This window comes from Electrona antarctica (assembly GCF_951216825.1).
Source record: "Electrona antarctica genome assembly, chromosome: 22".
NCBI classification, from domain to species: domain Eukaryota; kingdom Metazoa; phylum Chordata; class Actinopteri; order Myctophiformes; family Myctophidae; genus Electrona; species Electrona antarctica.
In genome coordinates this window covers 16,958,172-16,984,529 of record NC_136805.1, presented here as the reverse complement: position 1 = coordinate 16,984,529, position 26,358 = coordinate 16,958,172, and the positions used below count along the sequence as shown (strand labels likewise).

The 26,358-nt window shown below is 42.2% G+C and overlaps 1 protein-coding gene across 1 annotated transcript; it reads right to left on the bottom strand.

Moving 5' to 3' along the window:
• Positions 1-245: 245 nt before the first annotated feature.
• Positions 246-6,100, bottom strand: sost (sclerostin). Its single transcript, XM_079492475.1, has 2 exons — positions 5,737-6,100; positions 246-2,393 (listed from the first exon to the last, which is right to left on the bottom strand). The coding sequence occupies exons 1-2, from the start codon at positions 6,005-6,007 to the stop codon at positions 2,002-2,004; spliced, it is 663 nt and encodes a 220-aa protein (XP_079348601.1). The 5' UTR covers positions 6,008-6,100; the 3' UTR covers positions 246-2,001.
• Between the last annotated feature and the right edge of the window lie 20,258 nt (positions 6,101-26,358).

Here is a 26,358-nt window from a genome sequence, read left to right as displayed (position 1 = left end):
GTTGTGACTGAGCATCTCACGAGTGGATTCCCTCGTGTGAATTCATCTTCCTCTGCTTTTGTGAGCTTGGCCAGACAATTCAAAGAGAAACCAAATCCTCCACTTCCTAATTGCTTGCATTGTTTTTTTGTTTTTTTCTTGAGAGATTTGTGTGCAGGTACAGACTAGAGAAAAGGGAAAGGTCTTGTCAAAGGAACACATTGAGAAGAATCGTAAACAAAAGAACCCAGTCTTTTCAAATAATATATCTGCCTTTACTTTATTCATGTAATGTACAGTATTTCATTCTCAAAGGCTCTGTTATACTATATGACAATAATGGCATTCATTTACTACAAAAAAAAGGTTGCATAAATAATTTAAATGTGGAAATAAAAAATAAATATGCTGTTCATTCTTTGTAACAGTCCTTCTTTGTGTCTGTGGGAAACTGCCCGCCTTCTTTTTAGCACCCTGTCATGCGAGGGCACCAATCCAAAAGACCACACAGGTACAATATGTACAGTCAGGCTATAGTCGCTATACATGGCCAACTCTTCTGCTTACATGACAAAATCCCTTCCAGTTGCTATTTCAAACACACAATTGAAAAAGAAGCAAACATTGTCAGTACAGTTTAGAAAACTGAAATCAGGAAGCAATATGAGCGAAAACAACGGAATGCTGACAATAAGCGGAAATGTTCTGATTATTCTTCATGAAATACAGACGGGTGCGTGGCAATGCTGAGAAACTGGGCTTCTCAGCTATCTCTTCCTGTCTGCATCCTGATCCTGCTGTGTTTCAGCAGTCAATACAATAGAAATTTAAATTAGGTATTTAGTTTTATTCCTATATTTCCTGTCTGGGATATTCAGAAAACTGGGGCTGAGAGAGGATGTATTTTGGCTATGGCTAGTTGATCACCAGTGCTATTTTACTTGTTCCAAATTATTTCCAGTGTGGGTGCGTGCTGGAGAATGCTCTGCCCCCAAGGTAACAGAACAAGCAGGGACAATTTGCTGAAGCCTCCTCCACACATGTGGACCTTTTTGTGCAATTCCAGCAAACAGGAACTGACCACGTCTAGAGGAAATGGCTTTTTTATGACTCAAATCCTAAATGCAGGAATGGGCTCATTTAGCAATTAAAGAGGAGTCACAGGAATGCCCAGTGCCTCCTTGGTGTTGGGGTGCTTGCTGACACAACTTCCCGTCTCTCTTTTTTTATATCGCTCTTTCACTTTCTCCTCCCTCTATCCACCAGTAGGGGAAAGCCCATATTGTAACTTACAGTCTTGCTTGGGGCTGCTGGCGGCTTGGGTAGTGCTCAGGGACTTGTCCCAATGAGTGAGTCTCCTTCTGGGCTGTCAGATGTATGCCTTCAAGGTCCCCTGACTCTCAGGATCCCATGTCCACACAGAGCTGGCACATTTTCCTCTTTACACCGCAGCCATTAGGAGCTGGATGCAGTGAGCTTGGAGCAAAGATACCGGTACACCTAGTCACGTTTTAACACGGGATGTGGTGTGATCATGTACGAGTATGTCCGTTGGATGTTTGTACAGATGGATTGGAGACCTTGGGGGACTTCTCCACTGTGTTGTTTTGAATAATATCTGCGTCAAAGTGAGGGGCAGAGCTATAAGCCTGGGGACATACTGAGCTGTGTTGTGATCAGGTTCTCATTATCATCCTCTGGAAGGCAGTGACACTCGTCCTGACCAGTCACGGCAAGTCATTGTCTGTCCACTCATTTGGTCATGCACGAGAAATATGTCGTTTTTTTGTCTGGCAAAAAAACAAAACAAACAAAAAACATGGATAGTGCCTGTAATGGTGATAAACACACAACTTAAAACTCAGTCCAGCAAATAGCTTATGAATTTCCTTTTCTTTGACATTTTCTCCTTCTCACAGTAAAGGAGACATGTTGGTCGGTATGTTATGATAACGTGTGCGCGTGGATGAGCAAGTGTGCTTCCGTCTCTGTCCTGGTATCGGAGGACACCACAGAGCAGCCTCAGTATGAGTTGCCCAACAGTGGCGTGTTGTTCTTGTTCCGACTGTGTTTCTTGCGCCGTGGCTTGGGCAGCTCCTTGGCCTCCGACTGGTTGTGGTGGCGGCTGTAACGCTTGCACTTGCAAGAGGTGACCACGCGTATTTTGTAAGTCCGGCTGTTGCCGTTCGGACACTGCAGCTGCACCCTCTGCATGCGGGAGTGGGCGGGGATGCAGCGGTAGTCCGAGGCGCTGCTCCTCCACCACTTGCCGCGGACGATGGAGTTGGGCAGGAGGTGGGCGGGCATGCACTGGCCCGAGCACACCAACTCCTTGACAGGCTTCGCGCTGCGGCAGGATCCGTCGGTGATGTAGCGAGTGGAGCGCAGCTCCCTGCAGCTCAGCTCAGAGGCACCTGGGGAGGAGAGGAGATCAGAGTTACAAGATATGGCCTCAGTCCAGAAAAAACACTTTGAAGTCCCACATATTGGAGCGGTACATCTTGAATGCAACGTGAAGTGTTAATTTAGCTCAGAGAGTAAATAGAATCAAATGTATGGTACATTTGTATACAGTTAACACTGAGGATTTTACTGGCTGTGCTTCCCAATACTGCCCAATTTGCCATATTCTTTTTTTTAATCTATAATTTTTATCCCACGATTTTGCAACCCATTTTTCACCCAGTGGCAATTATCTAATGTGATCCTGGGCTCTACACACCCTCCGCCAACCTGGGGAGAGCAACGGACTGATCTCATGCTTCCTTCAATGCATGAGCGTCCAAGCCGTTCATGCAGTTATTCCAACCAGTTCCTTTCCCCTCCATATTCTAAGCTTGTGTTGACTTTTGGTTTCAAGTTGCTTCCATGCATGCTGTTAGTTAAACTTAAAGATTAGCTACATGGACAGCATCAGGGGAAAACATAACATTAGCCAGATGCAAAATGCATGCACTATGAGGCAGATTTTAATTCATGTCAAATGTGTGTAAACTGCCTGCCTTTAGCTGCTCAGCAGAACATAGATTGGAGCCGGGCCAAGGTCTTTTAAATCTTGATAACAGACACTCTGCAATAACATAACGGGCATGAAATATAGATTCATAAATACAGCCTAATATCAATATTTGTACATTTACTAAGGGGCTAAGCCTGTGTGGCTGGAGCAGATTTGCTGAGATTGATTCATGGTCTGATCATTAGCTGACGATGGGGGCCTGACAAGAATCCCAGCTGGCAGTAATCAGCTGATGGCAAATCCAGACCAGAGCGCCATTAGACAGCTCAATCAAACCTAACACAGATTTGACTCGGAACGAAAACTGGCATGAGCAGTGGGCCCTCCGGAAATGGACATGACGACGGAAGGGTAAATAGCTGTCCGTTTATTTTAAGGGCAGCAGTGCAACCGTTCGGCTTTCAAACGTATATAGCCTATACCGGACGAGTGCCAAACTGATTCAAGGGACCTCATTCATCATGTAATCCTATATTTAAGCCACAGCTTTTTAGCAGCCATGTGCATGAGTTATTGTTCCCATTCTTTTACAAGCGGCGTGTAAAAAAAGGGCAGAGGAAGTGTCGGTTAAGAAATTATACACTCAGAGAGGGATCCATTTTCCTTGGTGGCTTTCTTTGCGAGGTCCCCAACAAAGGATTTATGTGAGATGACTTCCTTTTCGTCCACCCCTTCAAGAGAATATGATCTAGTGTTATTCTCTGGCCATGATAGAAAGGCTGCCCCACAGTATACAATGTCTAATGTCTAACAGCCTAATTTATACTTTGTTGTGTGACCATGTCGCTCAACGCAAACAACAGATTTTCAACTGATTAACGTGACATGGGTAACACGGTCGTACAGAGACATATAAATTAGCCTCAACCACATGAACCTTACCTAGTGGCGGACATGCAACGAAAATATCAGGGAAAACATCTGACCTGAGTCCACCCGGGTGGACTCAGGTTGACAAAGCATGGGGTTTAAGATCTTAATGGGTGTTTTTCTTGTCTCACAAATCCTAAATGCATAGTCATGAATGCACTCTTCTCTCCCCTACATTTCCTCTATTATCAGCCTTATAGGGGAGAAAAACACTGATAGGTGTTCATTCTACAGTACTCTGTTGTAACTCTGTGCACTGGGAGAGATGACCCCGCTGGAGAGCACTGGAGTGAAGCCAGACAATTCCACCGAAACCCCACAGGGACCACGATCATGCCTGAATTCCCCAGTGGGAGGAAGAGAGAACGGCCAACGGAGCAACACACGTACCAGAGAACATAATACACCAGTTCACCGTCTCCCCGTGTGAAACTGTGCTAATATTATCTCTGATATCCACCACGCGAGGTTAGAGAAGCATGTTTTCCCAAACCTTGGCCGTGGGGAATCTGTGCTGTTTGTCAAGTGTGGGAAATTACGTGAAGCCTGACCCTATTAAATGTACAGATTATTGCTTTAGGCATCACAGCACCTGCAGACGTATCTGGTGGAAGAGCTCACTCACAGTGACATGTTACAGTAATTGATCCCATTCAACCGTTGTCACCCTAATTTGAAAACACTTTCCTTGTCTTGTCTCAGACTCTGATGTGTGTAGAACATGACAGAATTATAAGGGCCAAACTGGGAATATGGTAACATCTTGAATTCATGAAGAAATATTCCAATCAGAATCTATTCAACCTTTACCAGGCACAGGTGGGAGCCATTCACAAAGCCAGCGTTGCATTTAAGAGGCAATTTCCCACAAAGCCCAAAGACAAAACCCGCTGAGAACAAGTTCTTTTTTTCCCCTCTTTTTTTTGGGGGAGTTTTTATTTTTAATTGATTGCGGAGACATGCTGTTACCGTTACTGTAAATAATCAAATAGTTATGGTACAACTAGAGCTTGACTAAAAACTTGGAGGAAATAACCTTCAATCCAATGTAGGAGGGGAAAAAAGCTCTCACTGAATGCTCCACGTCAGATAGATACCGCAAGTATGCTTCTGGGTTGTTATCATTTTAGATTTGGCATCAAATTCTTTCTTTTTTTTCTACACCCTTCCCACACAACTGTTTGTCATCAATGACAGGATGAAGTGCAACTAATACTTGCAGTATTTCTGCTTGTCACATGTGGGTGGCTTTGAACACAAATTACACCCCGGTGGATTCCACAAATTCCTATATGTCAAACTTAAACCTGAGGAAAGTATTGTACGAAAAGTAGTTCAATTACACTTGAAAACGTTCACTCAAAGGCCAAATCTATCCAGGCAATGCAACATCATTTACATTAAAAATGTTTTACTATATTTACATGTTATTATAAGTAATAATATTAAAGACTATTTAATTAAATATTAAATTTGTCTAGTAGCCTATTCAAAGGACATGCATAATTCTTTCATATTCAAATAAAAGGTCCATGTGGACATTCTACTAAACCTATATAAACATATATATTCATCATGTACGATATCTTCTCTAAACAATTAATAATTGCATTTTCATGTCCTGTTAATTTGTTGGTTGCTTGAGATTATTTTTTAAATACGTTTTGTCTATTTGTTTTGGATATCATCATTGATTATTCATCATTATTTCAAAGCAATCTATTTAATTGATTGAATTGGGCTACTTTTGTTTATGGATGAACACAATTTGCCTAATGGTGACAACATTGCAATACATGCCCCAAACAAAATTGAAGTTGATATAACATGCACATATTTTTTGGGGAGTCGAGCGGAAGAATACTCACTGTAGGTGGCTGTATTTGCTGTCCTCCTTCCTCCGTGTTTCGCCCTGTTATTCATAGTGTTGTTGTTGTTGTTATTGTTATTGTTGTGGTTGTTGTTATTGTTGTTGTTGTTGTTGCTGTTAGATTCTTGTATAGCCTCCTGGGGTGCCCTGGGGGTCCCTTCTGTGTATTCTGGTATGATCTCCGTGGCGTCATTTTTCAGTACCTTCCATCCCTTCACGACAGCGCAGCATCCCTGTAGCAGGAAGATCAGAGTGAGAGACACCTGCATTCTCTTTCTTATCGGTGGGAACGGGGGACGGTCGAGATGCTCGGTCGGACGAGTAGAGCTATTAGAGACAATTCCACCCCGATGCAAGAGGCGCACGCCGTATTTAAGCCTACGCGGGTTTCGTCAGCAAGACGGACAATTAAGCGTTTACACAAAATGGGAGGGGTTGAACCCGAGCTAAGATTCATTGAGAAAAGGGAGAGGTTTAGTTTGCTTTGCATGCAGCGCGTAATGCGCGTAATGAGAGAAGTGCCCGACGGTTGGCTGGGCGACTGTGCGGAGCCCGTCACTTGACCGTGGTGTCTTTTGGAGTTAGTCAAGTCTGCTGCAACCTTTCTTTCGCCCCGCTATGATTCACGCAGCTCGTACGTGTCTCACATGTACTAGTAGCCTACCACTGGAGTGCTTTTGAAGTGGTTTATTTTGGAATGCGTCGCCTGGCGCATTTGGAGAGGTGTGGTTTACTTGTCCCGCACAATCCTCATTAGTGACTTCAGTGAACCAACGTGTTTATAATACAATCAATCACGCACGCGCGGTCACACACGCACACACACGCACGCTCACGCACGCGCGTGCACACACACACACACACACACACACACACACACACACACACACATACACACGTTCATTATGGTCTACCAACGATATAATTCTCATTTGATACAACAGCGAGTGCAAACAATTAAGCCTTCATCAATCAAGTTGGCTAATTATATGTTTACAATTTTAAACATTCTACATTATTTCTAAATCTACTGCACAAAGCAAATTTATCAACCTTGATGGACTTTGGTACGATGCTATTTCCTGCTATAATAAAGCCCACAATAACATTACACGTAGGCTATAGTGTATGTCATCACCACACTTTTCTGGGCTTTACACTATGTTATTCGCTTAGGTATTCTGTATTTAATTTCTTATTCACTGTATTGTCCCTGTGTCTGGTTTGTATAAAAATCGTTTGGACAGAGTGGATCTGCGCTCCAAATTCTTGGCATCCCCGAAATCTGAGGGAATTGATGAGTGCTGAAAGATAGGAGTCTCCTTTGTTCAAACACTGCCCCCTGGAGGGAAATTAAACATGTGAAATAATAAGGGGTAAAATGGGATCATTGTGGTGCAGAACGGTCCCATCCAAGTCCAAGCAAGTTCCTTCGTGGGCACATGCATGCCTATTGCCTCAGGCAAGGCAAAGTCATAACACCAACGATAAAAATAAAGGCAGAGATTTCGAGAAAAGCTTGCGTACAAGTATCCGCGGTCAATATCACTGTTTTGACGCACAGCCTCAAACCCATTCATTTGAGGGACTTTGAGATGCATGCATAATGATACACGCAGGACCCACGGTCCATCTAGCTTTATTCAAGCCCCAAATCAGGGTTGGAAGAACCTCTGGCCATTTGGCCGTCCATCACACGTCACAGTGCTGCTTCAAGATTGGGGATAGCACCGAATTAAAATAATGACATTGCCCGTTGAGTCTTAAGTATAACATATGTCAGTCAACTTCATCCTTTCGGTCTCCTGTCCTCCGCTGTCATCACGTATACCACCATCTGCACCACAATAAATGTCTCACTGGCTGAAGAGTGTTTGTTTCTTTGTATGTGTGTGTGTGTGTGTGTGTGTGTGTGTGTGTGTGTGTGTGTGTGTGTGTGTGTGTGTGTGTGTGCATGAGTGTATGCTTACATGTATTTCTATATTACTATACTATAAGACGCCTGAGGGCGAGAAGCGACCTCGCATCCGCCTCGTTGGCGGCAGACTGCTGGGTGAGCGCTGGCGCTTTGGCATGGGGGGTCAGATCAACATGGAATTAATTCTGTACTGGCCATATAGCCTAAGGAGCATGTCTTGAGTGTACAGGGTTTGATGAGGTCAGATCAACATATGGAATGTCAGAACAGGTCAGCTCCATACAGTATATGGAGATCTAAGGGTGGTAGAGGGGACATTCTCTTGAGTGCACAGAGTTTGATGAGGACCCAGGTAGTGCCGGACCTTAATTTTTGGGCCAGTTGAGAACTTTACTTTTCGCTGCGGCTGCCGGGCGCGGCTGCACTAATAACTTTGGGGCAGGCCTGTCTAGAGTTTGAAATTTGAATGGACAGGTGGGGTAGGATCAACATATGGAATGTCAGAACAGGTTCTGACATATATCCATATATGGAGATCTACGGGTTTGAGATTCGAGGGATGTGGAGTTGCTGGCCAATATTGATGAAATCAGGGATCTCCATATATGGGTTTAACTGTGACAACAGGTCGCATTTACTATGACATCAGGGTCTCCACATCTCCATCCTCGATGATGTCACATGATGTCACAAGACCTGGGCAAACATGGGAAATGTACGATTCCATAGTTAACAACAATATACAGAGCTAACTAATTGTTATCAGTATCAGTATTGTTATCGTATTGTCATCAGGTATACAAGTGAGCCACCCCATAGTGAATGAAACAGGACTGGACTGGACTGGCGATAAGGACATGTTCCACGACTGACATCGACGGAACAATAGAATAAAACTCAGAACTTAATAAAACTTAAGCTTTGTTGGGACAGCTCTAGATTTCACTCACATTATGATGACATCTTCAACTGACACTTCTCCTTTTTATGGCTTTAGGGACAGAGCTGTTCAACTTTTGGTCTTTATCCTGTACTATGGGGATAACGGGTCTGAAATTCCTAAGCCGAGTTTTGTTCTCTTTTAAGAGCGAAGCAAGCCGACCAGACAGCTGTGTTCTTCTCGTGTGTGTGTGTTTGTTTGTGTGTGTGTGTGTGTGTGTGTGTGTGCGTGTGTGTGTGTGTGTGTGTGTGTGTGTGTGTGTGTGTGTGTGTGTGTGTGTGTGTGTGTGTGTGTGTGTGCGTGTGTGTGCACGTGTGTGCGTGCGTGTGCATGTGTGTGTGCGTGTGTCTGTGTGTGCGTAAAATAAAGTTTGGTGTGTAGGCCGCTTAAGCTCTAAGGCTCTGTCGGCATTTTTTTTTCTCAAAGTTTTATTTTTATTTTTTATTTCAGCTGGGGGTGGATGATCCCGCTGTCCGCCACAGAGTCAGCTCTGATTACAGCCTTCTGTCCAATGCTGCGACGCATGTCAGTCACAGTCTCAATTTAGACCTCTTTGGGGTTTTTTACAGAGCCCTTGGGCCCCAGTTCAGTGTTTTTTATCATGATAACAGTAGAGAGAGAGGCCTAAATAACAATCAGATGCTCACCAGATTGCACGAGGGCCTCCTGTGCCGAGAGAGAAAGGAAGAGAGGATAGAGAGAGAAAAGGGGGGTGGAGGTAGGTTTTTTTTTTATGGCATCGGAGCAAAACACTGTGTCTGATGTGCATAAACAAAGCACTCAACTCCTCATGACGTGGTGTTAGGAAAGTGAGTGATTCATCGGACAAGGTTGCTAACTGCTTGACCACACAGGTTTGAAATAGATGGCTGTTTCCTTTTGCAACATAATCACAGGGCCGCTAAGGTAAATAAGGAGATATTGTTGCAGTGTTTTGTGCCCAAAATCCTGCATTGTTTAACTCCTGTGTTGGAAGGGGTAAATTATTCAGAAATATGTCCAAGGCAATTATGCAGAGTAGCATCAAGTTGCAGAGTTCTGGCCTCCACAAATCCATCCCTGGAAGGTCATTGCTGACAGAAACTCATGAATCTAACTTGTATTGAGTAATAAAATGCATGCACCTCTAGAGAGAAATACAAAGTGTATAGAGCTGTCAATTTTCCATGAACAGGAATTGCACAAGTGAACTATGCATTTTAACTAAATAGTAATGGTGTCTAAGAATAAATCAATTATTCTCTCATTATTATGAAGACAGAAAGAAACGCCACAGTGAATTGTAGCATGCATTGCAAGGCACACTATTAGACTCTTATGGTATTATTTGTCATAAATCTCTTGAAGCGTTCTTCAGTACCCGTCTTCACTTTGCCTATAAAGTATGGATTACACAATAAGATACTAAATATGTTACATTTATAACGCAGAGAGTGTACAAATCTTAGAGTTAAATTGACAGTCAGGATTTTACTGTGTATAAGAACCATGGGCTGACAGAAACCATTATGGTTTATATATTTCATTGTTTAAGAAATATGACTTTCATGAAGCAACACTGTGTTAGCACAATATGTTGTTAATATTGTCAGGATCGGGTCAAACGCAGCTGGTGTGTGGGAAGGGCGGAAAGGTATAAGAGCTGTCCAAGTCATCATTACAAAGTCATTAATGGCTTCCTGGGATGTTCACGAAATAGAGAAAAGATGTTGCTGGAAGTACAACAGAGTGCTTAGTTGACTAGCTGCGGCTGTGTTGTCTTACCCACTTGAATTCATGCATTCACCAGTGAATCACATAAATCCATATGAAAAACAAAGCACTTGGCGTGCGCTTCACCAGCAAAATGTACATGTAGTGTTCTTCCTGCACAATGGAGATATACGGAGGTACTACAGAGCTGCATAAACCATTGCTTCTGGCTCAAGAGTTCACAGATTCAAGCCCCATGCTGAAGGAGTTCCTTCTTCCAAAGGACTATTGTGAACTGTGTTGTGTCATAGCAATGGTACCTTAAACAGAAGTTGTGTTACTCTTCTAAAGTCTTTCCAAAACTTAAAGTAATGTAATCCTTACCCTAATCCTAGCCCTAACTTTAGCTGCGGTTGTAGTTGCCAGATACTAAGATTGTGCTGCAAGGGGTCTTGAATTTCTCAAAATTAAATGCGTTCTTGCGTATGAGCACAATCATGAATTTCACATGTGTAAAGAATACAAAAATCGGCGTTGGCTACAAAGGGAGCCCTATAACATTGATCAATTGCTGCACATAGAGCGTGGACATATTTGAAAGTATTCCATTATTGACAGTGGCTCTGCTCTGCATCACAGTATATATCTCACAGCGCACAGAGAGTTCCAGGACTACTTTTCCCTTTGCTTTCCACCGCCCCAGACAATTGATTTATCAGCCTTTCATGTACAGTACACACCGTTTGTTCTCAGTGTCTGTACATTGTCACACAATGAAAATGATTTATTGTCATACACTTATATGTATAGCATTACATAAAATGACACCTTGCCTTGAACAAGGTATTTCCAGTCCAGGAAAATACTTTTAGTGGACTGGCTTACACCCCATTGCAGCATTGAGTTGTAAACGAGCTGTGCCTTCAACGAAGCCAAGTTTTCAACCAGTATGGACTGAACTCTGTGGTTTTTAGGTAAGACTCCCCATGCTAAATGACTGTACCTACTCTGATTTGCAATAGGCAGATAGAAAATGGAAGTATTGCACTAAACCGTGTGCACACTTTTTTATGACTCATGGATATTATCACATAAGCAGATGAGTCAATTAATATGAACAACACTCTAAGTGTATGGCAGGTTTAGTTTAAGCTGACATCTGGAACCAGGGCTGAACTTGTCTGGTCCAGAACAGGGCCAGCTATGGTCATCTAGTTGGGGCTGATATCTGGAACCAGTTCTGAAATGTGTGAATAGAGCCAGCTATATAGTTGGCTGAGATATGGTCATGTCAGGCGCCATATGTGGCCCATGTTCTGACTACCAGATATGGACCACCCGTGGACCATAATTCATTGCTGTATTTCGTCTGATTTTAAGTGGGTTGTACGTGGCCCGTCACTGGGCCAGACCAATTTTGCTATGTAGGTAGAAGGTTTGCTAATTTGAGCATGGTAGTCTTTTAGTAAGAAATGTATAAGCCTAATGCCAAAATTATACTCAGATACATCATCAGTAATGCCCGGGCATTACTGATAATTTAACTTCAATTTGACTTAACACTTTAGTGTATACTGCACTGTATGCTTGCTGTCTGGCTACCTTTCTTGTGGTTGTCCATCGTGTCCGATAAGGACCATCTTCTTCTATTTGTGAGTATTCTGGTGGCTGTGTAGTCCGATCCTGGATCCACAGTTGCGGTCGCAACTGGGCTACCAGGACATCCATCGGGGTACCCCGCTTTTGTCTCTTGACAGTGAGTGTGTTTCTCTGTGGTGCATGAGGTTATGGGAGGTGAACGTTCCAGAACAGCGTCTGGTTGAGCCGTGTTAACCACTTTCCATCTGGTTTCGGTATTTCGGGCATGCCATTATAGGCAATTCTTTTCAAAAATGTAAAAAAAGAAACAACAAATAAAAAAATAAAAAAGAACGGATATACAAGCTGATCACAACTCTTTGTGAACTTTTTTTCTTCCCTGACCTCGCCTTTTCATGTGCTTTCCACACGGAAGGCAGTGGGATTGATCCATAGCTGTTATGAATGAGGCCATGGTCATTTTCGGCGTTTTCTCATGAGCCCTGTTCAGAGTGCAATCAGGGAAATAGGAAGTGTGCCCACTGATGTTGCTGAGCCACGGACTCACGGCCAGCCAAGTAGTCAACTGTGGGAACTGGATCTGTGGCCGCCTCAGAGAGGCTGGCTGGACCTCACAGACCACACCAGGCCATGTGCTAACCACTCTGGGCCTCGCAGCACGCTGCTCGCCACCACCACCATCACACAGCCTGCCAGCCTTCAAGCCTGCCGCAGGTGCTATTCTGAGCTGTAAGTAATTACACAACAAATTATCCACTGCATAAAGTGGAGCTCACATAACGCCCTCTTCTCTCTCTCTCTCTCTCTCTCTGTCTCTGTCTCTCTCTCTCTCTCTTTCTCTCTTTCTATCTTTTTCTCACTCTGTCATACATACATGTACAATTTTTGGATGTGTCCCACTCTGTGTCATGTAGTGGAGGGTCACAACAACGGAATGAAAAGTGACTCTAAAATGACCTGTCACCATGGGCCCCGTACAAGGGCAACGAGTGGAAAACATTAATTTGGGAAGCAAGCTGTTGACAATTTGTGCACATGGAACATAAGTGAGGTTATGAAAAGTCCAAAAAAATAACATCAGTATCCTCTCTTTCTTTCCATGATCTTCACATCTTCACAATATGTTTCTGCTCATTGTCTTTGCTCACTGCTTGGCTTTTGTTGCATTCCAAATTGTATTCCTCCTTTTTTTTCCTTTTTTTGTAATCAAAGTAAGGGCCAGGACTGGCAACTGATATTCAACAGAGCAGCACCATGCGACTTTTCCCAAGCCTTGAAATTCACTGCCTTAATTAGTTTGGCTTTGTCAGTCTCCTCATGACCCCCATTGGCCATTTGATGTTCACCGTTGATGTTCCTCATTAGATGGAAAACATTAGTTTTACAAGACTGTATTATATGTCAGCTGTAAATTATGGAGAGGGACCTCTCTGTTTATTTAGCCCCAATGCAGGAAGAGACCGACGAATCTCCATCAGCATGTGTAGGCCAGCTAGGCCTCTTCTGAAGCCAAAGCGGGGGTATGTTGCACAGTGGGATTGCAGCCATATGGTTTTATTAATGTATTAGCTGGATTGTTGGATTGTTGTGGGTAGAATAAATTCTCAGTGGAGTCGATGAGAGGGGGCTGTGCTCTTCTGATTGTTCATATCGGACTGAAGCCCGAATTATATTTTATCATGCATTTTACTCACTGAAAAGTACAGATTTATTTTCAACCGGAAAATGTGACACAGCGTGACATAAGATGCAACTATCAATTATCTTCATCAATTATGTTTTTGATCAATCGAGTGACCGAGAAGTGCTTTTTTTGTTAATTATTAAAAAAGAAAAAGTTTTTAATGAAAAACGTGCAATGCCGCCATGTAAAAATACTGGAAATAGCAGATCTACAATCTCACAGCGCATCACAATGCAATTCGTTGTGAGCTTGCTGCTACATTATTTTCGGTATTTCTGAAACTCTTAAAATCCTTTTTAATTGATTAAATTGATTAGATTGATTAAGTCAATTAATGTCATAGGTCCCTCGCACATGTAGGCTGTAAGCTGCTATCTAATAAAGCAGAAAGTGGACTAGAACAGTGGTTCCCAAACTTGTTCATGTCAAGGATCCCCAAATTGACACTCATTAGCCCGCGGACCCCCATTTGAAAATACATGCCAGGGATCCCCATAAGAGAAGACTTTCTAGCAGTGATTCTCAACCTGTTTACTTTCCCCCCAGTTTAAGGACCCCCAGTTTGACATGCATTAGTCTACGGACTCCCATTTAATGGCATTTCTATCTCTGGGACCCCCAATTTATATTGGTTCCAACTTACTACTTCCTAACTATCATTTAGCTGGGGACCCCCTGGAACTCCCTCAAGGACCCCTGGGGGTCCCCGGACCCCACTGGACTAGAAAGTGATCTGTGAACAGGGGCTGTGTGGCAGACACAGAGGCAACTCGGGGAGAAGGTCATTAATACTAGAGAGGGAGGAAGCCTCCTGTCTCTGGTCCATTTTTACAAGGACTTTAAAAGCATAATATAAAAAAGCGTTCATAAACTCAGCATACAGCACACATGTACTGTAGACACATCTAACTAGTATAATTATACCACTGTTCGCTTATGTCTCTGTGTCTCTGTCTGCAGATAATCTCACACACAACGGATCAGAAATCATCGATTGTCGATTCTTTTAAAAATCCCAGAATTTTGAGCATCTTACTGTCCATGCCGTGCACAATCAACTCAGCCCGAGCTATCTTAACTCGAAGAGAATGAGAGGTTGACAATGGATGTGTATAAGAGAGAGCAGAAGGAAGACAGCAGAGACAATTTACTGGTATGCCAAGCTACTCTCCCAGGGCTGTTGGCAGAAATGTAACTGTATACACATACAGTACATCCCTATTATTACTAGGCCTGGCTAGGGCAAAGACTCTCCCAGCAAAGACTTGTTACTACTAACTTTTTAGTCGACCTCTTTAACCCTGGCTTCCTAATTGTGGCATGTCATTACAGGTGAAATTATTGGTGAAGTGGTTAGTAATTTGTTAAGTTGATCATTCTCTCTGAGAGTGTCAAAATTGATTTGTTTTTTTTGTGGGTGTGAGACCTTTTGTGCTTACTGGACTGTATATTTAAAGGGGCATTCCACTCATTTTCAACATTATACTATGTCATTAATATACCTTAGAGCTGTTGTGTGGAAATAATAAAAAAGTCCCCCCATTCTGTGTTTCCTAGAACTAGAGATCTGAAAAAAATCATTAACATGGTGAAACACATCTTGATGATGTCATCAAGATGTGTTTCACCATGTTAATGATTTTATTCATACTTACAGTTCTAGGAAACACAGACTGGGGGGACCTTTTTATTATTTCCACACAACAGCTCTAAGGTATATTAATGACCCTTTAAGCAGGGGCCCTAGCTACCCAGCATGTATAGCCTACATATTTTCATATTAAGGGTTTCTTTGCAATAATAAATCTGGTAAAAATAGGAATAAAGTTACTAAGGCCAGTCATGATATAGTCCTTTACCCCTATGTTCATGTGCAGTACAGTACCACACAACACAACCTTTCCATAGTGTCACTCACTACCTTTCCATAGTGTCACTCACTACCTTTCCATAGTGTCACTCACAACCTTTCCATAGTGTCACTCACTACCTTTCCATAGTGTCACTTACAACCTTTCCATAGTGTCACGACACTCACTACCTTTCCATAGTGTCACTCACAACCTTTCCATAGTGTCACTCACAACCTTTCCATAGTGTCACTCACTACCTTTCCATAGTGTCACTCACAACCTTTCCATAGTGTCACAACACAACCTTTCCATTGTGTCACTCACTACTTTTCCATAGTGTCGCAACACAACCTTTCCATTGTGTCACTCACTACTTTTCCATAGTGTCACAACACAACCTTTCCATTGTGTCACTCACTACTTTTCCATAGTGTCACAACACAACCTTTCCATAGTGTCACTCACTACCTTTCCATAGTGTCACAACACAACCTTTCCATTGTGTCACTCACTACTTTTCCATAGTGTCACAACACAACCTTTCCATTGTGTCACTCACTACCTTTCCATAGTGTCACTCACAACCTTTCCATTGTGTCACTCACTACTTTTCCATAGTGTCACAACACAACCTTTCCATTGTGTCACTCACTACTTTCCCATAGTGTCACAACACAACCTTTCCATTGTGTCACTCACTACCTTTCCATAGTGTCACTCACTACCTTTCCATAGTGTCACTCACAACCTTTCCATAGTGTCACTCACAACCTTTCCATAGTGTCACAACACAACCTTTCCATAGTGTCACTCACTACTTTTCCATAGTGTCACAACACAACCTTTCCATAGTGTCACAACACAACCTTTCCATAGTGTCACTCACTACTTTTCCATAGTGTCACAACACAACCTTTCCATAGTGTCACTCACTACTTTTCCATAGTGTCACAACACAACCTTTCCATTGTGTCACTCACTACTTTTCCATAGTGTCACACCACAACCTTTCCATTGTGTCACTCACTACCTTTCCATTGTGTCACTCACAACCTTTCCATAGTGTCACTCACTACTTTTCCATAGTGTCACAACACAACCTTTCCATAGTGTCACTCACTACCTTTCCATAGTGTCACTCACAACCTTTCCATAGTGTCACAACACAACCTTTCCATTGTGTCACTCACTACTTTTCCATAGTGTCACAACACAACCTTTCCATTGTGTCACTCACTACTTTTCCATAGTGTCACAACACAACCTTTCCATTGTGTCACTCACTACTTTTCCATAGTGTCACAACACAACCTTTCCATAGTGTCACTCACTACCTTTCCATAGTGTCACAACACAACCTTTCCATAGTGTCACTCACTACCTTTCCATAGTGTCACTCACTACCTTTCCATAGTGTCACTCACTACCTTTCCATAGTGTCACAACACAACCTTTCCATAGTGTCACTCACTACCTTTCCATAGTGTCACTCACAACCTTTCCATAGTGTCACAACACAACCTTTCCATAGTGTCACTCACAACCTTTCCATAGTGTCACAACACAACCTTTCCATAGTGTCACAACACAACCTTTCCATTGTGTCACTCACAACCTTTCCATAGTGTCACAACACAACCTTTCCATAGTGTCACTCACAACCTTTCCATAGTGTCACAACACAACCTTTCCATAGTGTCACATCACAACCTTTCCATTGTGTCACTCACAACCTTTCCATAGTGTCACAACACAACCTTTCCATAGTGTCACTCACAACCTTTCCATAGTGTCACAACACAACCTTTCCATAGTGTCACAACACAACCTTTCCATTGTGTCACTCACAACCTTTCCATAGTGTCACAACACAACCTTTCCATAGTGTCACTCACAACCTTTCCATAGTGTCACAACACAACCTTTCCATAGTGTCACAACACAACCTTTCCATAGTGTCACTCACAACCTTTCCATAGTGTCACGTGCCAGACATCCATGATAAGTGTTTCGCAAGGATAAATACAAACCAACTACTAAACTAACTAACCAAAGCTCTTGGATTTATAAATATGAAGCATGCAGGGGTTGTGTTATATAACGTTGTCTAGATGATGAATTTCTGTTCCAGTGCAAGAGAAGCAAATTCTTTGTGAATGTCATAACATCCCAGGATATCTTGCAAGGTGTGCTAATTAAGCATGAAAGTACAACCAGCTTCAGCTGCTGTGCCAGCGAGAATTCATCCCTGCATGCTCTCACGAGCATATGGGATGGTTATTTTTGGGGGCTCTGAGAATGTCTCGCAACTTCCTTCTTTTATGAGATTAATAAAACGAGACAACAAGCATGTGAAAATAATCTGCAACTCTGGCATCTAATCCAATAAAGGCTAATTATATACAGGGGGGGATTAAAAGGGGTCGTGCTTCAGCTTGTCACGTCAAGGTGCTGCACTAAAGTCGGAGCCCACCCATAGTGCGGCTTCCTGAAAAAGGGCACATTTTTCTTAAGCGATATACACAGTAGTCTGAAAACGAATCCTCTGTGGTCAGGAAGGGTTTAAGCAGAAGTTGAGGGTGGTATATAATAGTGTTTTTCTCCAGGGTTTTTGTGTTTTCATTTTAACGTGCCTCGTGAAATGTGGTCTCATATAGGTTAGCCTGTGACAGCAGGCATTGATGATGTGTGGTAGATATGGTCAGCCATGGTACAGCAGAACATGACTATTACAACAGACCTTTCATTGGTCATGCTTGAATATGCTATTAGAATGGGAACGGGTCCTACAAAAACAGGGTGGACCCTTCTCCTTGCACGAGAGTCCTGTCACCATGTGTTAATACCGAATGTGACGTAAGAATACATTCGCTGCAAGTGCATTGCCATTGTTATGTAAATGAGGAATGGGTGTTGTTTTAGAAGCCTATGTGATTTACCATGAGCAGGGAGCCCTTTCACTTTTGACAGGGAGTCATTAACTACAAATTGCTAACACTGGCTAAAAAGTAAATGTTTTCTTTGGAAGGACTGGAAACACTCACAGTGTATGCCTGAAACCCAAAATATTTTAAGCAATAAGCACTTTCATTTGAGAGGGGCAAATAGTAGGCTACACCTTAAGCCCAAGAGATTCCATTTGGGTGGTACAAACCTACATAGCCATCTGGAGTACATAAAGAAAAGAAACCTTACAACCATTTGACATTGATTAAAAGCCTAGCACACTGGAAAGGGAATATAAGACATCTATTCCATACAGTCTAGACTAGAGCTACAATGTTTTCACTGTCACATTTGCAGTTGTTCATAATAGATGGTAGGGCAAAGGTCAGAGGAAACCGCTAGGGCAAAGGTCGGAGAATACCGCTGTTCTGAGGCAGCATCCAAATGTTATTTTTGAGTGGCATTCAAATCTCACAGAGCACCACAATCTTGAAGAGAGTGAAGCAGTTTGATACGTTACTTCTATAGAATATTAACCACGCGTACCCTAGTGTCCCTTTTCTAGGCATGTCATAATAGGCGACCATTTTACAAAAATAGCTGATCTACAAGCTCACAATGCTTCGCAGCGTGACATGTTGTGAGCTTGTAGATCAACAATTTTCGGCGAGGAGATATGGTGTACAGGGAAAAACGGAAGGGACCAAATATAGAACCCTGGGCGACCAAGTACTGTATATAGGGATTCTGTATAAAAACTACTATGGTGAAAACCAATCTTATGAATCAACACCAGCTTACGACAGCGTACTTTCCAGAACGTTGTCCTCGGCCGAGTATCATTTCTCTGACAGGATATTTGGGGGGGGGGGGGATTAAGTCTAGCACATCATGTCTGCTGTCTCACAACAGAGAGACTCCTATGAAGTGATTGCCATGATTACTGAATAAACTGTCTGTGCTGGTTTCTCAATGTAAATCAGGGAAAACCAAAGGGGCAGCTTTAGCACGTCGTAGTGTATCTGTTTTTTTATATGAATTGTGCATGCTGTGTAGTGCGTGCGTGCGTGAGTGTGTGCGCGCGCACGTGTGTGTGTGTGTGTGTGTGTGTGTGTGTGCTCTCGCCCGGGCCGAGGGCTCGCAGGATCCACACACAGCACGGCAAAGTGTTGTAAAACAACAGAGACGGAGCAGATGAAACAACCAACACCACCACGGGCACCACATGCACTTGGAAGATGATCTGAGAACTGTCCCATTCCAAGGCCCTTTCTCTTTCTCCCCCCCTCCCCCTCCCCTCCCCTCCCCTCCACCTCTCCCTGTCTCCCTCAGCCCCTTTTTTTGTTTTCTCCCGCGTTCTCAATATTTCCCAATAATTAGTGCTGCACCACAGATGTGCATTTCTCCTTCTTCGTCCCCCGCACCCCAACCCACCCCACCCCACCCCACCCACACGGCCCTCTAAATCCTCTGTTTTTTTAGAGACGTGATTGCGGGGATATTATTAAGGACGAGGAGTTAAGGAGAGTATCATGTGCTTTCTATTTGATAAAGCCATTAAAAAAAGAGGACAGAGATGAAAGGGGGGAAGAAAAGCTGTAAATAATTAGGAGGGCCGTAATCATATTTTTTTTGAACCAACCCTAAACACATGGGGCAAAATGAAGAATGTGAGTGAGTTTTGAACTCTGGAAATCTACCCTCTGATATTTTGACTTCATAAACCCCAATGGGAAAAGGGGCTAAAAATGAGCAATAAACATTTCAAAGGCAACTGATAACTTTACTTGGTGAGATTATTGGGGGAGGTGAAAGAAGTCTGCGTTCCTGGACTCACTTCTTCAGGCCAAAAAAACATTTTCTACCGTGCAATGGAGTGTATATCCTGTTTCTCACTATTGAATCATTTCCCCCTAAAAACATGTATCAAAAATAAAACAACACAACAGGTGATGACTGGCTCTGATGTCATGTGCCCTCAAGGGCCTGATATGATCAAGACAGTGAGTCAGTAGGTAGGCCTACTCTTTCATCTCAGCCACTTCCACAAAGTGCCGTGTTTTGCTTGTGCTTTAATGCAGCTGGAATATGTGACTAATATATCGGGCTAAGCTGTTGATACAGAAAAACACAATAAATCTAGACTTCCTTATGTTTGTATTGTACGTATAGGCCTATCTCATATTTACATGAATACGCATTTTGGACAGTAATGGCTGTTTATAGTTTGTTGCAAGACCACGTTATAGTCACAAGACAAGATTTGTGCTTGCTTGTTTGAATATCAGTTGTTTTCATCAAGGTCATGCGGTGAAGTATGAATTGGGCGTAAATTCTAAACCTTTTGGATTTTTTCTGGATCGGGGGCCCACTTGAACATCTCAGAGAGGTGTCTGCGGCCCACCCATCTGACCACTTAACACAGCAGTCGATCGTGTTCTGGCCCAAGGTTTATATTAATGTTATATTTTCAATAAAATCTCAGTGTTTTGCCAATTATTATTTCGAGGGCCCACTTGCAATATCCTTACGGCTCACCAGTGGATCCCCGGCCCACACAGGTTGAGAACCAGGGCGTAATAAGCCATCATTCCTTCAGTGTGCTGCAGTGCACAGCAGTGAAAGTGTCACATCACCTTAACAGTGGAGCCACACCGTCGTCAAACCCACACATTCCCTCCACGGGAAGGAGCCTGCTCTCTGGCTTCTGCTTTCGCTATAAACATTTCCACACAGATACACAGTGAAAACCACCGCAGCGCATAGCTGAAATAAATGGCACTTCATCACACTGAGCCTGGCTCTGTTAGCGTTGAGATTCCAGAAACAAGCATCCTGGCTTTCTTCAAAATGAGCCGTTGAAAAGCAGACATGAACTGTTACAGTTGACATGTAAACTCTTCACTTTATCCCTACTAGTTCTGGACCGGGGTTCTCCCTCCTGGTCGAAGGCCCAGGGCCTTTTCTCCTTCACTCACACTGGATATGGAGCTACTATGGATAGCACAGGCTGCGTATTTAACACACTGCCAGCTAAAGTTATTTGTTTCTCCAAACCTCTGTTGCGATCCAGTCCTTTCATGGTAAATATAAATAATATTATATCTGATTTTGAAGTTTCTGTGTTTCAAAAGGAATCAATTCATTGATTAGATCCATGCCACAGTGGTGGAAAGAAACTCAACCTGACACAGCTGGGAGGAGGTCCCTGGTTCACTAGGGGCCCCTAAGGGACCACACAGCTGGGCTGCAGTAATTGCAGTGCAAGGGGCCGTGGAGAGAGATGACTATTTGAAAAGCAGAATCCAGCCAATTGACTTGAGCCTTTTCAATAGCCCTGGTGGACACTGGGCTGCTTGACTGGGCCATCCCCAGTGCAGGTGTGTCTGCAGAGTATTGTGAAATGTAAAAGTGCATTTGCATCAAATCATGGACACTTTGAGACCGTTCTCACCGTCAGGTCTCCCCCACTCTGTCTCAGTCTCTCTTTTACCATCCTTTGTTCTGTTTCCCAGTCTCTGTCCCTTGTCTGCACATTTCAACCTTCTGTAGGAGTTTGTCTCCACCTACTGGTCACAAACCACAACAGCTCCAGAGACAGAACAATCTTGAAGTTCTCAAAACATGATGACAGTGATTTAAATTTCCCAGAAGTCCTGTCACATTAACTCTTCTTTAGTAAGTGCCTTCTGTAGACCGTGAAAACGTTGCACATTAACAATTGTCATCCTATATTTACATCACACCAAAGCTTTAGAATTGACATTCGCCTAAAACACAACAGCAGCTAATTAATTGCAGACCAGAAAGCACACAGATGAAACGTGTTTTTGTGTCCTCATTTGGACTCTCTCTCTCTTTCTCTGATTAAACCACTTAAAACACAGCATCCGTATTCTTATACACATTGCCAGTAGCCTATCTAGGCCACACATTTTGAAGCACATTTAAAGGGCGTGTAAATCATTCTGAAGTGTTAAATACTGTAGCTCTATATTCTGATAGTAATCACTACTATAGACCCACTGTTGAAGACCAACCCATGCTCTTCTCTATAGTATATAGAGCCACGGTTCCCACCTGGGGGTCCGCTTTTTGAGTGGTGCAAACCACTCCAACAACCAGCTTTGTTTGTATCCGTGTTTGTGTGTACCTGTACGTGGGGCCCAAAGGAATGAGCATGGTTACTATGGTCACTGACATTACGTCAGACCACAGCTGATCAGGCTATATAAGACCTTGCACCATATCAGTGTTATGTCAGTGAATTATGGTATGTGTGATTATAGGATTATTTTTTTTACATTAATCTACCCACTTGAACCCTAGCATCCCTATTCTGGGGGGGAACATTCACCACATTTCATTTTAGAAAATACACATGAACATGAATCCAACATAATGTGTAAAACATTAAATTAAGACTGATGATAGTGTCAATCAAGTCTACGAAGTTATCTATGAAAGCTAATCTATGAAAAAGTTTAATATGCAACACAATTTTATACAATGTGCGGGGCCCCTGCTTCATCTCTCTCTCAGCTAAGCGGTCCTTAGCCTGAAAAACAAAAAGGATATATACAGGATACAGTAAAAGATTGTACAGTGACGAAACAAAAATAATTAGAACACTATAAACTTGAAGCTGATAAATGGGTAATTTTCCTGATTGGATTAAGTTGTTGACCCACCTGGCGGTGCACACCATCTCCAATGAACAGCACAAGCCTTAATTCCCCACAATGTGTGTGTGTGTGTGTGTGTGTGTGTGTGTGTGTGTGTGTGTGTGTGTGTGTGTGTGTGTGTGTGTGTGTGTCAATCTGTATGTCTATCTGTCCCTATGTCCGAGTATGACCTTTTGACCCCTGCAGCTGTTTTGAGCAGTCAGCTAAGAGGGGTCACATTCCTATTGACCCTGCTGTTTACACACAGGCACACACGCACACACACACACACACACACACAGCACCGCTCAGTTAGTCAGACGGGTCTGCTTTTTTGTTTTTAATGAGGTAGTCTAGTCAGGTAGTTATGTACATGTATAAGAGCATCTGAGTGTTCCATTAACGTTTTTAACATTTGATGTACAAACCTACTTAAGTATTGTAGCCTTGGGAGCCAGCGGTTCCAGAGCCATGTGACCCAGAATGCCAAGCAAGGAGACATTATTATATCGTCTTTGGTATGGATTGGATTGGATGGATTGGATTGGATGGATTAGATAGGATTGGATAGGATCAGCCTGGATTCCAGACTGATTGAAATAGAATTATTTCAATATGCCTTTTTCTGTTTACATCTTCCCATGTCATGTCCTTTTATCATAGGAAAAAGGATAAACTAATAGACCCTTTTCATATATTGTGAGTATTGTGTAGCAATGGTTAAATGCAGTTGGAAGTGATCAGTAATCAGAATCAGAATGGACAAATACATACAAATATGCACGTGTGTAGGAGTGGAGGGTTGATCATATACATTTTCTGCTATATAGTCAATGAAGTATACTGTTTTACACTTTACTATACTGTCACTACGGCCTACTACCGACATTTCATGATTGGCCACATAAGCTGCCATAAACTTAAAGCTGCTATAAGCAATAATATGTCAAAAGTTTAATGAACTTTTTATTTTATTTTCTTTGGTATTCAGACAGCCAGCAATGGGTAAAACGCTCCCAGAATTTTTTTTGTCTCTGTGACACATCTAGGGGCCACAATCTGCATTCAAAGATTTTCCTAGAAGCTTTGTAATTGGTCGATTTGCCTGTCTACTTCCTGATTGGTTAGTCATTTTGACTGGGTTTTTCTTTACCAATGACAAAGCTTCTAGGAACATCTTTGAATGCAGATTGCTGGCCCCTAGATGTGTCACAGAGACTAATTCGTTGTGGGAGTGTTTTACTCATCACTGGCTGTCTGAATACCAAAAAAATGTTTAATAAAAAAAAGTTATTAAGATTTTGACATATTATTGCTTATAGCAACTTTAATTTGACCAATTTCCTTCTTTCTTTTTTCCCTATTTTTTCCCAGCTTTCCTGTCCTCCTGATATGGTAAATGGCATGCGGTACTGCATGTTCTATTAAATAACAATAACAATCATTTGCAAATACTATTCAGACCGACCTGCATATTACGGTACAGTGACTTTGCTGGTGCCATCCATTGTAAAGCATTTTAAAGCGGACACAACCACACAAGCACACATTCACAACACTATGAACAGTTTCTCACTGTACAAAAAACAACATTCTTTATTAGTATAGCAAAATAATCAACCTCCAAACAAAACAAAACTACAACAAAGAACAGTTATATTCAAGCCCCTGGAACAGGACAAATCTAAACAAAATCAACTCAATATATTGAATTAAAATGAGGAATAAAAGGGAATGTGTCATTTTTATACACAAATGACACATTCCTATACAGGTTTGATTTCAGAAAATACCCTACATGTATGTACTGTATACAGTAGGCTAGTCATGACAGTAAAATGCAGCAATTCACAATAGCCTTAGTGCGTGTAACATACTTAGTATAATACAGTATATAACATACATTAATGGCAGGTGACATTTGACATTCTTGACAGTCCATATTGTACCATGAGCATATCCTACAACACAATGCCAGTACATGTGTCATCCACAGAATCAGTGAGTTTGGTAGTTTCACAATCTCGACAATAAAAACATCGCCTATACGGACTCAGCGAAACATCAACATGGTCTAATTTTTCACTTGTTACTATTCATGAGGTCATAACAGATATGTATTATACGTAATGATAACGGCAGTGGTTCAGGACGGAGGTTCAATCCCTTGCTCCTCCCGGCATTGTCCCAAAGTGTCCTGGAGAAAAACACTGCTCCTGATGAGCAGGTTGGTTGGTGCCATGCGCGGTCAGCGTGATCTAGTGAGAGTGACGACACTAACGTTGAAAGTGCTCATTCAATCTCAATGGGATAGTTCCAATGTTTGGAACTATAGCCCATAGCACCCCGCTTTTTGCGGCGAGATCAAAGCGTGTCGCCACTCTCTTCTTCCACGGCTCAGTGCGCGGGTTGCCACCACCATCGGTGTGTGAATGTCGGGTGAATGTAATCCACACTGTAAAGCACTTTGGAAGAAGGTGCTATCGAAATGCAGACCATTTACTATTTAACATAACTGGTGAGAAAAGAAAAAGTTGGCACAAGCCAGTGGAATGATTAAACAGCAGGTGGCAGTGTTTCTCCTCGCGTGATGCATAAAAGGGTGTTTGATCTACATGCACCTGTTGTGCACATACGCTACCATACTTACAAATAAATGCCTGCTTGGTTGCAAGCACTACACTGGAGAAATAACTTTCCCTCTCAATTGAGAGACTTTGTCAAACATAATAATGCAGAATAGATTACTTTTACACGGTAAAGCTGTATAAGATAGTTTCCTCTGATTTCTTATACCAATAGTTGGAATTATTCACAACCAACACCATTCTGAACCAAATTGTACTCCATAAACGATAAATGAGTTAGTGAAACTGTTTTCTCTCATCTCATAGTATAGAATTAAAAAACGAAAAAACCCAAAGGATCACGACAGATGCTTCTGGGAATATATATGTTTTAACTTACCAAGTTGATATACTTAGGAATTCAAAACGAAGACCAAATTGAAATTACCGGGAATTTCAGTCTTTTGAACCAATCACAATACAGTTCAGATGTATTAAGGGTTAATTGCCCCTTTAATTTATGGTGCATAAGGGAAGAAATAACTTGCCATGAATAATTAGGGATTATTATGAGGCAGGATATTTTTACAAAAATGAACGGTATTGTCCAACACACAAATACAGAACAATTTCTAAATTACCTCAAGCATATTTTGTTCTGAATTATGTTCTGTAAATACAAAAAATGTACAGGCCAATATAGGCCGATAAAATCTGCTGACTAGACTCTACTTAAATATCATAATTAAAAAAAAGG